Here is a 13,546-nt window from a genome sequence, read left to right on the forward strand (position 1 = left end):
TGAAGAGGACATTCAAAATTCAATATATGATGATTGTTATTAAATTGAACATATTTATACGATAAGAGAGTATGTCTGTTCAAAGTTGGAGCCCACACGGTTGGGGGCTAGCCTCATCCAAACTGGCAGAGGAAATTGGTCTGGGGTATGGGATGAACATAAAGTGGTCGAAGTCCGCAGAATTTCAAAGGGAACAGCGTACCAGGACGACAATCAGAACCCCACACGATTTTTGGCACTGCCCGCCATCTCATTGCTAAACATTTCAAACAAACTTTTAAAAAATAATTTTGTACAGTAATATGCACCATTATTCACCGATTTCTAGAAAATTAATATAAATTTTCTGCTTTCGATAATTTGCCCGTACTCGCATAAAGATGACGATTCTTCAACTGCCTCAAAAATGTCCCAAGCCACAGTCCTTTATCAAAGGGGTAACTATTCTTTTTTCAGTAATTCATACCACTAAGCTCATTCTCGTGACCGCCCACATATTAGACAATTACATATTTGATAAGAGAAAGAGAGAGACAGACGTACAATATGTAGATGCATAGATAGTTTGATGGATAGATGGGAATCATCATCAAATCTAAAATACTGAAATGTCATATAGAAAAACTAAATAGCAAAACAAAAACTTATGATGAGTTTGGAATATAAACCTCATTACTTAAACAAAATAACACTTATGAAGAATCAAAGAGCAAAACAAAATTTAACTTACGGTTTTCTTAAGCGATGTAAGATGTGATATGTATCAAAATCCGATAACAAAAACTAGTAAATAACACTTATGAAGAATCAAAGAGCAAAACAAAATTTAACTTACGGTTTTCTTAAGCGATGTAAGATGTGATATGTATCAAAATCCGATAACAAAAACTAGTTGAAAATTATAATTGTTCCCAAAAAGATTAAGATAACTTATACAAAAGCTGAAAATAAAGGACATTATAGAGTACTAATTACACAGATTACATAGTACATAAATATTATACAATAAAAGGAATAAACATTTTACTCGTTATTTTAATTAGGTGGATATAATTGTAAGACCAATTGTAATAATTATATATATTAAATAATTTAACTTTGGTCTATCCTGACCCGTCTATGTTCATCCCATACCCGAGACCATTTCCCCTATTTATCAATCACTAGAAAATCACATTAACATAATGTTAATGTGATATCATTGTGCATCTGCAAGAAGGAAGGATGTTACCCTACTGACCAGTCGAAGTGGTTGAATTAATCGTTGTATATAACTATATGTTACCTTGTTGCAGATCTACAGGAGTGTGGCACTAGGACACGACACTGCCTTTCAATTTAGCTAACCTAAGGGAGTGTGAGACGATGAGAAACATGTACAATATCCCAGACTACCAAGGTAAGGCACACTGCTCTCGCAAAGACTGAGTGAATGTTTTAAACCTAAGCATTGCACGTATGTGCATATTCAGCCTTAAAAAATCATCATTGTGATGAGGAAGTAATTGGAATTGTTGTGGATAATATCGAAAAGGCTCCAAAAATGACAAATTACACAAATGAAGAGGAATAATGAGACGCATAGCGAGAAAGATCAAATTCAAGATCCAATTGTTTAAGGATTCATAAGTGTAAGTTTGAGGTCTATATGTGGATAACAATAAGAAAACGAATTTTGACTAGTTCCAAATTCGAAAATGAATTTGTTCACACAAAATGAGCTTCAGACAACGAATGCCTCGAGAACAATTATAGCTCCAACTTAAAATATTTACAATGTGTAACTGCAAAACATTTCACAATGTAAAACTGTCTTATAAATGAACATATATATGTTTTCAACTTAGGTCGCAGATTCGAATCCCATATTATACTGTTTCCAATATTTGTTTTCACAATATTTATTTCTAGAAGTGATAGGATAAGAGGCGTCAATTATTCCACTTTATCATGCTCTTTGTTAGGCTTCATTTAGATATATATTGGATAAGAAAGACCTGGGTACATACTGGTTGGAAAAAAGGCTAGTTGATTTATGGGGTAGATTATATTAGACAACACAATAGACCTGGGATCAGGGAGGAGAGGCGAGAGGATTGAGAAAGCAGGGATCTGGAGAGATGGAAGGAGAGGGAGAAAAGGATAGAAAGGAGAAGGTATTAAATGGAGGAGAGGCGAATAGATTGGGGGAGATGGGAAGAGAGAGAATAGAGCAGGGGTAGAGGGGGGTGGGGAGAGTTAAAGAGATACAGGTAAGCGAAGAGAGGTATAAATAATAAACTTCAGATATATTCTCTCAGGTAACTGGTGGTACTGCCTGGACCAACATCACTCATCTATGGAAACTAACTTCGATGAAATGCAAATGTTACTGAACTTGTTGTGCAATAAATACCTAGTCACCACTCCGCAATACTGTTGCTCAGAACAGTGAGCCAGCTGCAAGAACCATACCATCTCCAGCACTGCTGATGTAGTGAACCAGCTGCTTGAACCATACCCTCGGCAGCATTGCCGTTACTGTGAACCAGTTGCATGAGCCATACACAATCACCAGCCATATAGTGAGCCTTCTTACCTCGGCACTGCAGAGTATTAAACCCATTACAGTATATAAAGAAATTATATACCGTCAAAATACTCTTCTCGCTCATACTAATCCTCTCCCAATCTTCATTGTTTACCAAGATGTTTGTTTAATAAAACAAAATACTTTTTAATGTTTTATTTTGATTCGTTAAACGCATAGAGAAGTTTAACATGAAATGTTACATGTGTAATATTTCTAAACAAATAAATCAGTGTATATGGTGCAATAGTTGGGACAGCCTCTAATAGGAAAATAAAGAGTATTCAGAGAAGACTTAGTGGATTCCACTGAGAGGAAAGAGTGAGTATATCTTTACCATTCTGGATAATGACCTGTTACTCATCCTATGTGATCTCTAGTGACTTACTCATCCAGTGTTATCACTATTATATTTTACTCGTCCTGTTTTAACATTACTAATTCATACTCATCCATGTTATCACCACTGACTTAGTTATGTAATGTTATCACCTTTGACTTAATCATGCAATGTTATCACTACTGATCATGCTATGTTATTACTACTGACTGTTACCGATCCTTGTTTATTGCTGTATTCATCCTGTGTTATCACTGTACTGACTATTACTTATCCTATGTTATCACCACTAACTTACTCATCCTGTGTTATCGTTGCTGACTGTTACTCATCCAATGTCATCAACCTGCACATGCATCTACTGTACCATGATTTACCTGTTACAGTCGTCCCTGCAACATCCTTACTCACATAGTTATATTCACATGTGTATAATCACTACATTGTGAATTAAAGTTAATACTATAGATACTTAGTCTAAAATGTGCAAACTAGGAACTAAGCCAACACATACCAGAAAAGAAATTGAGTAATAAAAATATACGATAAATTGTCAACAAATTTAAAAGTTAATGCAGACATGAAGTCACAATAACGTGGTTGAAAATTAGACACCCAAGCCAAACATCTGAAAATAGGGTAAATGACGACTCAGGACGTCCCTTCCCTGAACGGTTAAGGACGGACCTAAGTGTCATTAATTTCTCTGTTTTCAGAGGGGTAGGTTGGGAGTCTTCACATGTATCATTCTCATTTTTGTTGTGACGAGTAGAATGGTTATGAGAAGCCATACAACAGGATTGAATCTGCGTCGCTGAACTCCTCAGGGATGCATTTTTAGTCCCATCATATGGCTATAATTTTTTTTTTGTTATAGATATACCACAATTTTTTTTATTTTTTTGAGTAATAGAATACATTCTTGTGGGAAACACTATGAAACTATTTCAGCAAAAGTACATGATTTAGAGAGGGGATCTGAAAAGAGAGAGGATAAAAGCTCTTCATCGCTCGGTCATGGTAAAGGTCTGTGGCTTGTCGGGCTTATAGAGCACCCTGAACACTGGGTCCCACACATCGTACTTGTACTCCAAGTTATACTTCGAAAACATCTGAAAAGAATGTTTATTATGGAATATATAGAGTATGATTATTTTCATTGTTCTTGACTGTTTGATATATATATTTGTTTAAATAGACTGGATCACATCGATCATCTTACATGGAAAATGTTGGAACTGGTGCTTTACTGCTGGTTCTAATTACCTCTAAAGTTATAATTAATTCTCAGCCGAGATGTGATGAACATAACATTTTAGAAGACAGTTTAACGTAGAAGTATACATATATCATGTTTTATTAATATATAAATAGTTTATTAAGACCACAATGACTAAGATTCTAGCTGCACCAGATCTCATCCCCCCAAAATATCTTTCCTTATGACACTAGCGAACAAGGTAGTGTAGGAAACAGTAGCTAGGTGGCCCTGACCTATACAGGTTTTGGTTCACCTCCCTGGTACTAACCCTGGCGAGTAACACGTAGACCTCCTGTTCGGCCAGCCTCCGGCCCACACACATGCGAGTGCCCACGGAGAAGGGGATGGAGGCAAACTGGTTAGTGAGACGATCTGGATTTTCCCTCAGCCAGCGCTCTGGTATAAACTCCGTCGCCCGAGGGAAGTATTCCTCTCTCAGGCTGGACTCTTCAATGCTGACGTATATGTGAGTCTGCCAAAGGGGAAGATTGCTTAAGCACAAGAACATATTCGATGAACGATTTGATGAGAATAAAATTGGTGCTTATGATATTGTTAGTATGTCCCAAGGATTATTGTTATTGTTCAGATTAAGGCACAAAACGTAGCAAAAACAGAAAAAATCTTCAGTTTTTATTTTAACAAATCACTAGATCTGAGAGCACCATAAATCAGGAAAACAGAAAATAGTAGTCCCTAAAGTCAAGAAATTGGACTGAAATACCCACAAAACAACTGACTGATGTCAGAAACATAATATGCCTTCTCTCTTTCTGTATTTTGATTCATAGGCTGTCTTCCAACTTTCTGGTAGTATACATGTGTGTGTGTGTATTAGGTGGGTGGGTGCAAAAAGAAGGCGTGGGGTGGAGGAAGTGGGGTGTGCTACAGAAGGTGAAATAAAATACAATACTCACCCCAGCGTTCACTCTGTAGCCCTGAAGTGTTACGGGCTTGTCGGTTTGACGGGTCACAATTGGCGTTACTGGCTGCAGCCTAAAGCAATAAAAAATGATACAAATTGTCAACTCTTTGATATAGATTTTATTAAGATTAATCATCCTCTTTTTACCTTTATATTTCTTTCATGTTTTAATGTCTTATGCTTGTATGAAATATTTACAATTAATAATTACTATTGCTTTAGTTTATATTTTTGTTTACCGAGTCAAAAAGTTTTCAAGGTTATCTGAATATTTATATCTTATCTGACACCGATATCTATAAACCACTTCAAGGTGCAGTCTTCAAATTTTTATGTTAGATATCGTAATGTTTACCTTAAATTAAAACTTGTCCAAATTGAAATTCAAATTCAGGATGAAAATATAGCCAAAATATGTAGATAATTAACTTTGCTTCAAAAGGTTCCGTTTATTCCAATCACTCTTAATTAATTAACATGTTTCTTCTCTTTACTCTGCTAAAAACTCTCTCATTATAATGTCTCTCTCATCTGACACCTTCCTCACCTTAGTGCCTCCCTCACACAGGCTTTTGTGTAAGTGAGTTTGGCGATATGATGGGAAGTGAGAGCCTGGCTCCCGTCTCCCAGCACCTGGTCCAGTTCCTGCTGTAGTCTGGCCTGCTTATCTGGGTGCCGGGCCAAGTAGTACATGGTAAACACCGACGTCATCGATGTCTGTGGAAAGATTAACATAAGTGGTCTTGACCACCACTTAACTTGGCTATGACGAGAGCGAGAATAAGATCTTTATTCGAAAGTTAGTTCAATATGACAATAACTGTGTCTCATGCCAGCTTTAAAGGTAAATAAAACTTTGTTCAAAGAGTGTAAGTGGTGCAATAAGTTAAAGAATAGCAGGGAAAATTAAATATTTGAAAAGCAAACGTCACAAATCAAGAATGAGCAATCCGTTTTCAAAACAGAAAATCATTTGCAGATCAACTGAGATACAATTTAGTACATCTATAATGCTTTTAAGGAATTTCTATGCATGTCTGTCTATGTAAGTATATAGATAATTTATATTTATCGACTGATCATCTATGGCAATGGAATATAAGGCATTTATTGTGTGTAAAATATCTATTTAAGAATTCATTGATTTTAAAGTTTTTAAACTTGATTTCCACATAATTTATAATTATATCGATTATAGAGAGGAAGTTTTACCGTGTCAATCCCGGCGAAGAAGAGGTCGACCATGAAGGTGATAACGTCCTCGAGCGAGAGACCCGGAGTGGTGAGGAGAGACTCCAAGATGTTCAGCTCGCCCAAGTCCTCGGGGTCACGGGCTTCGAGGTCCTTCTTAGCCTGGCCAACCTTCTCCAAGATCACACTGGCGATATAGAAAATAGCATTTTACGACATTAATATTCACATAAACGATGGGGAAAAGTTTCCAACGCATACAAGACAAGGGAGAATTAACGTACTCTAGGAGGTTGTCGTGGGCCTTCCACATGCGTCTCAGCGGCGCTGTGGGGAAGTACTTCCACAGGTGGATGCCGAACTCACAGTCCCCAGAGGCTTCCATCATGCTGATGGATGACCGGATGATGTTCTGTCCCTCCTCACTGTTCTCTAAGCACCCTATCCTCTTGTTGAGGGCCACAAGGCACAAGGCTGATGTGCCATGTTAAAAAGATTCTGCAATTAGTAAACTGTAATATGTGATTTCTCTCTCTCTCTTTCTCGTTAAAATTGTACAATGCACTGTGTGGAGGCAATTTTTCCACTTCCTTCCCAGTTGAAGAAGAACATAAGAAATAATTTATATCCTTTCTGTCATATTCAGTAATAAACACACACACACACATACATACCATTAGGGTGATGTTGTCTTGCCTATACATAATCCTCATAGTCCAGCTCCTTATCCACATTTCCAATATTATTATTATTATTATTATTGTTCTTTTAATTTTTATGTCTGTGATTATTATATTTTATTATTCTTGTTTATTACTTATTATTTTATTTATTATTATTATTTTGATTATTTACATAATAATGTTTACAAGACATTCAAGATACTCACATTCCAAAGCCCATTTAAACAACTCTTCGACATAATCGCCAGGAAGCTCATTCTTGTGGTCCCGTTGACCGGCTGACCTGTTGAGAAAGGCCTGGATATTAACCCTTTGGCTGCTTATAACGCTTATGAACGTTGGTAAGTAAACACAGTGGTTGAAAAGCTTAGAAACCTTTCACGAAGAACCTACCTGCAGGAGCTCCATAAAATTCATATGCTACACCACAGTGTGACACTCACTTTAAAAAATGCTCGAGGGCCCACACATAAATAATTGATTCTGCAACTTAAATTATACATTGCAGAAGATTCTGTGATTAAGATTCTCCTCAGAAGAATCAAGGTGAAAACGACTCAGCTTGATTCTGCAGGAGATTATAAATTCTAGAAGCTATCCTCATCAACGGAAAAAAAAGACTTACTATACACATACAAAACAACAACATTGCTTTACTAACAACTCTGAGGCCTTGACCCTTAACCAGTGAAATATGCCGTCACAGCAGAGGAAATCCCGCACATTCGCCGGCACTGACCGGCTATACTGACATAACCTCTACCTGACCTCTACTTGAGTATACTGTATATTATATTCCCCGTAATATACATGCTACACATCTCACTTGAGGATGTTCTAGCAAGAACGAACGTAGAGTACACCTGGCCCCTCACCCGCCACCATGAAGTAGACTACGTCATCACGTACCTGGTTCCTCACCCACCACCGTGAGGTAGACTATCTATGTCATCACGTACCTGGCGACGAACTCTTGGGCCACCTGGTCGACCTGTGGCAGGTACTGAACCACGTTTTTGGTCCTCATGGAGTGCACCTGCACTAGCCTCCTCACCCGCCACCAGTCCTCACCCTGCCTGGCGTATATCGTTGACATTAACTTATATATACGTATGTTAATAATTCACGTTATCCAAATATATAAAAAAGGACAAATAAGAGGGATAAATATATTGTTCAAGAGAAGAAATATGTGAATTTAAATCTAAAAAATGAAACAGGGAGACAGGTCAAAACGAATATATCAATACATAATGAGATTAAAAACATGATAAATCACCCTAGTAGTAAGACTTTTCATGTGAATTGCAATCATTGTTGGTGCACTACAATGACAAATAATGCTCATAAATTCATGAATTAGTCAGCACATCACGTCTCTTGATCTGAAAGACGCATAACTGTTTTAAGGAGGTGGAATGCGCCATCTCAAAGCGGAAATAAAATGCCTAAAGGGAATAAATACCCCATAGGTAAGCTGTTTAAAATCGCTAATGAGGGCTAAGTGTACGAATATGCTATATGATGATGGTTCATTCCCATGACGAGTGTCGATCCCCGATAAATTTATACTTCAAGGTAAGCTAGAACAAGAAAAAATCACTTGGAAGTGATGTGAGGAGAAGGATTTAGGATAGAATAGAGGGAAGGAAGGGCGCCCAATCACTATGACTGTCGGGGATAGAATGTCGACCTGCAAGAAACGAGGCCGTCGCTCTACCGACCAGGCCAAGTTGTTCAGTCAGTTCCCCTTCAAGGCAAAATTATAATAAGTAAGATAGGAGATGGAGAGTGCATGGATTGGGGTCTTGGATCTTAGTCCTGATAATAGACTCAATAAATGGCCTGCTTCCCTCGGTCTGTTTTTCAGAGCCAATTTTTTATGAATCAGAATTAAGTTAAACAAATACTTACTCGGTAAGGACGCCTGTTCCAGATGTCTTAAAAAATTTAGCCTTGTTCTTCATGCGAATTTTTCTAAGAGAATCTAAAATTGGCCTAGTTGGATTGTCAGCCATCTCTCTGTAGAGATGTTGAATGTCAGTGGGATCAGAGATGAAAATAACGTCTCCCTGCCCAAGAAGATTCAGCTTGAAAATTGGTCCGTATTTCTTGAAATAGGATCTCCAGAGACGTGGGATCCGTGAAACATCATAATCTAGTCAATAAAATTTTAAATTAATTACAAACTGTACGGTATAAAACAAAGTAAATAAATACATATGGTTTTCATTATGGGCTATTATGTGTTGTACAAGTTCAAGTATGTTTATTGAGATAAGAAAGAAATACATCTCAAAGGGATAGAGTAGCTTAGGCTATTTCTACCCTCCTAAGTGCTGTAATTATAGCTGGACAAGTACAGTGTCACTCGAATTCTTACCTGGGTCGGAGTATGCGGCAGGTAAGGTCCCCAGCAGCGGCCATGACCTGGGACCCGGGATCTCAGAGTGTGGCCGAGGGAGAGAGTGGGAGTCTGTCGTGGCCAGCGAGGGCGCCACTCCGGCTATGGAGGACATTTCCCGGGACCTCCAGGGGCCAGAAGAAGCTCCAGGGAGAACAGAACGTGAGGAGAAGATGACGGGACGTGAGGAGGAGATGACGCGACGTGAGGAGGGGAAGACATGGGATATTCCAAGAAAGGCAGAGTTCTTCCCGAGAAGCCTCGCTCGTAGTGCGTTGGCCATCTTGCCGCCAGCCTCTCTTCTTATCAAAAATATTCTCAGACACTCGTAGACTGCTTAAATAATATTTGCGAGTCTTCTCTCTCTCTCTCTCTGTTAAATATTAAAGCGTTTTGTAAACCAATTGCTTTGAATAACATTTTGTCTTCATTCGCAAATTTCAAACAGTTTGACACATGCAATTGACTAGAAAAAGTTAACTCAGTTGTTATCAAACCAATTATTTTTGCCTTGAAAGAGACGAGTGTCGTACCTTTACGTCCCCACTTATGGAATGTGAGCCTCAAAGATGTCATTCAGGACGACAACATCTCTCTGCCCAATAAACTCGCCCCTCGGGGCAAAATTTAAAATTTAAATCTCTCTGTAGGTACCTGTCATTGCACAAACTACAATGATAACCAAACCACACATCAGAAGAGAGAGAAACGACGACGTTTCGACTTCATAATGGTCCAGAACGGACCGAAACGTCGTCGTTTCTCTCTCTTCTGATATGTAGTTTGTTCATCGTATTTTCAGCCACGTTATTGAGACACATCTTTACACAAACAACAAGACTGTCAACGATCACATAATTTCTACAGTCAACCAGATCATCACCGGAGATATCCTGACCAGCAACACTAAAATAATCGGCAAATGCAACGACAATTGGAGGTAAAATATTCCCAAAGCACTGCAAATCACTCTCATCCAGTTATGAACAGGCAGTTTACGTCCTTCCATCTACCGGAACAATACAGAACTACCAGCTCACCAGCCCGCCCTCCAAACAAAGATCGAAAAGTGATTCCATGCACCCGTCAAACCTGTTTATGAACGAAAAACGGTTTACACACGACTCACAACTGATGACGTTCGAACATATCCGGAACAAGTGCTTCACTGACGAATTTTGTTCGAGTCACAACGCTGTAAACAGCCCGTCCTCCAAACAAAGATCCAAAAGTGATTCCATGCACCCGCCAAACCCCCTGTTTATGAATGAAAAGCAGTTTACACACGACTCACAACTGCTGACGTTCGAACACTTCCGGAACAAGTGGTTCACTGACGAATTTTGTTCGAGCCACAACGCTGTAAATGCTTCACCCACGTACTACAAATACAAATAATCGCCAACAGAACCTAAACACCTAACCTAACCTATGCCTATATATGCACAATATGCTAATATATTATAATATTAATTTATATTTGAGAACATTCCCATTTTGAATGAACAGCATGTAAAATTTATGAATGCGTCTGTAGGGTCGACCGCTGGATGTAATGGACTTGAGTCGAGGACGGGTTGCAGCTCACCCTACACCTACTGCCCCCAGCCAATCAATGACAATGCAGGGCAAAACTGTCAATTTCCATCGAGTTCCATTAACAAGGAAAGTCCTAATAATTACAACTTTCGAACTGGTTTAGTTAAATAAAAGTTAAAGAACTGAAACCTTTCCTAATGAAGTTTTCTTCGTGGTAATTACCACATTATCTACTCGCATCACGTGTATTTTTTATCCTGACTAACGCATAAATAATTCGTAGATTTGCGTCTGTTATGAACGCTCTAAGACTGCTGGAATATTTTATCGATCTCTTAACTATCAAACACGCATGTTTGAGTATTTTCTTCAATGCTGTTTATCAGATACACTATCGTTCCTCAACCCGTCCTCGACTCAAGTCCATTACATCCAGCGGTCGACCCCACAGACGCATTCATAAATTTTAATATGCTGTTCATTCAAAACGGGAATTTTCTCAACTATAAATTAATATTATAATATATTAGCATATTGTGCATATATAGGAATAGGTTAGGTTAGGTGTTTAGGTTCGGTTGGCGATTATTTGTATTTGTAGTACGTGGATGAAGCATTTATAGCGATGTGGTTCGAACAAAACTCGTCAGTGAAGCACTTGTTCCGGAAGTGTTCGAACGAAATCAGTTGTGAGTCGTGTGTAAACCGTTTTTAATTCATAAACAGGGGGTTTGACGGGTGGATGGAATCACTTTTGGATCTTTGTTTGGAGGACGGGCTGCGTTCCTAAAATAAGATGGCTAAACTAGCGTTTAAACCAATATAACGTCCTCAGATGGGGGATATAAATTGCTTTGAGTCAGGTGTACTTAATAAGATATATTCTCATGCACTCGCATCGTATTGCGTTACGGGCTCACCATAGCCCGTGCTACATGCACACTTCGTTCTGAGTAGCTAAATATAAAAACAACAAACAACGTATTTACAGAGTGGAGACCACGGATGATTCACTGAAAATAAACCAGAATATAGTTCAACTTTGCTAAAGATTATATTCCCCTGCTCTTTATATGCTTTTTAATTCTAACATAAGACACCAGTGGAAGAATCAAGCAGTATGCAACTGGTCTGTAAAACAAATAGCTCGAGCTTTGGCATTGGCGCGAAGCCAAATTTTGTAGCCAGGCAACGTACTGAGGCGCCTTGAAATTATAGTCATTCGCCCTTCTCATGCTGACTTGCGGCATCTCTCCGAACATCTGACACCCCTACCACCGTGTTCTCTTGCCTGTGACGTGTAACATAACCTATACTTTGTTACGACTGTGCCTGATTACTGGTCTAATTGGTGTTATATAATATATATATATTATATATATATAGCTGGAGGAGCTGTTCAACTTGTGACAAGCAGCCTTGTACCCTGCATGTAATAAATATTGTAACTTTTTTTGTGTAATGACATTTTCAAATAAAGTTAGATAAATATACACACTTAACAAAAGAATAGGGGTGGTAGGAGAAGAAAATATCAAAGTGTTCAGTGAGGATCCACAAGGTCTTCTCTGAGTACTCTTTATTTTCTTCTCCGAGGCTATGGGTCCCTACACTTGCACCAGAGGTGGTACCAAATGTAAATATATATATATATATATATATATATATATATATATATATATATATATATATATATATATATATATATATATATATAATGACAGTGTCAGACCACGAAGGAAAATTGAAACAGGAAAATCCTTAAGTACTTTCGTATATTAATACATCTTCAGAAGGAGTGAAGATGTATTAATATACGAAAGTATTTAAGGATTTTCCTGTTTCAATTTTCCTCCGTGGTCTGACACTGTCATATTTTTTAATCACGTGTTTATTTTCGTGATACCCCACACACACACACATATACACATATATATATATATATATATATATATATATATATATATATATATATATATATATATATATATATATATATATATATATATATATATTATATATATATAAGAGCTTATATGGGGAGGATGTCAACACGCAGCAGGATAGACAAAGATAAGCTGATTAACATTGACAATGTTTTTGGCTCCGTATCAGAGAAGCTAAACTCATTTACTACGATAATGTTCCTGTTTATATCTTACTGTGGCTAACTATATCTTACTCCTGCTAGCTATATCTTACTGTTGCTAACTATATCTTACTCCTGCTAGCTATATCTTACTGTTGCTAACTATATCTTACTGTTGCTAACTATATCTTACTCCTGCTAGCTATATCTTACTGTTGCTAACTATATCTTACTCCTGCTAGCTATATCTTACTGTTGCTAACTATATCTTACTCCTGCTAGCTATATCTTACTGTTGCTAACTATATCTTACTCCTGCTAGCTATATCTTACTGTTGCTAACTATATCTTACTCCTGCTAGCTATATCTTACTGTTGCTAACTATATCTTACTCCTGCTAGCTATATCTTACTGTTGCTAACTATATCTTACTCCTGCTAGCTATATCTTACTGTTGCTAACTATATCTTACTCCTGCTAGCTATATCTTACTGTTGCTAACTATATCTTACTCCTGCTAGCTATATCTTACTGTTGCTAACTA

At 37.7% G+C, this 13,546-nt stretch overlaps 1 protein-coding gene across 5 annotated transcripts in view; it reads right to left on the reverse strand.

Moving 5' to 3' along the window:
- Positions 1 to 2,710: 2,710 nt before the first annotated feature.
- Positions 2,711 to 13,546, reverse strand: part of LOC123773633 (probable cytochrome P450 49a1) — an 11,879-nt gene continuing 1,043 nt past the window's right edge. The window contains exons 1-12 of one of the 5 annotated variants that reach the window (XM_045767450.2): positions 10,257 to 10,384; positions 9,907 to 10,027; positions 9,353 to 9,742; positions 8,884 to 9,127; positions 7,929 to 8,045; positions 7,176 to 7,252; positions 6,571 to 6,760; positions 6,308 to 6,473; positions 5,643 to 5,812; positions 5,088 to 5,166; positions 4,439 to 4,642; positions 2,711 to 4,021 (exon numbers count right to left, since the gene is read on the reverse strand). In XM_045767450.2, coding sequence (XP_045623406.1) covers positions 3,914 to 4,021; positions 4,439 to 4,642; positions 5,088 to 5,166; positions 5,643 to 5,812; positions 6,308 to 6,473; positions 6,571 to 6,760; positions 7,176 to 7,252; positions 7,929 to 8,045; positions 8,884 to 9,127; positions 9,353 to 9,656 — 1,659 coding nt within the window. In that variant the 5' untranslated portion in view covers positions 9,657 to 9,742; positions 9,907 to 10,027; positions 10,257 to 10,384 and the 3' untranslated portion in view covers positions 2,711 to 3,913. Of the gene's footprint in view, positions 4,022 to 4,438; positions 4,643 to 5,087; positions 5,167 to 5,642; positions 5,813 to 6,307; positions 6,474 to 6,570; positions 6,761 to 7,175; positions 7,253 to 7,928; positions 8,046 to 8,883; positions 9,128 to 9,352; positions 9,747 to 9,906; positions 10,028 to 10,256; positions 10,385 to 13,546 lie in introns of those variants that run through there. The other 4 variants (XM_069312417.1, XM_069312418.1, XM_045767449.2 and 1 more) reach the window with 4 other exon arrangements.

The sequence above is a fragment of the Procambarus clarkii genome, chromosome 72 (genome assembly GCF_040958095.1).
Source record: "Procambarus clarkii isolate CNS0578487 chromosome 72, FALCON_Pclarkii_2.0, whole genome shotgun sequence".
Classification (NCBI taxonomy): domain Eukaryota; kingdom Metazoa; phylum Arthropoda; class Malacostraca; order Decapoda; family Cambaridae; genus Procambarus; species Procambarus clarkii.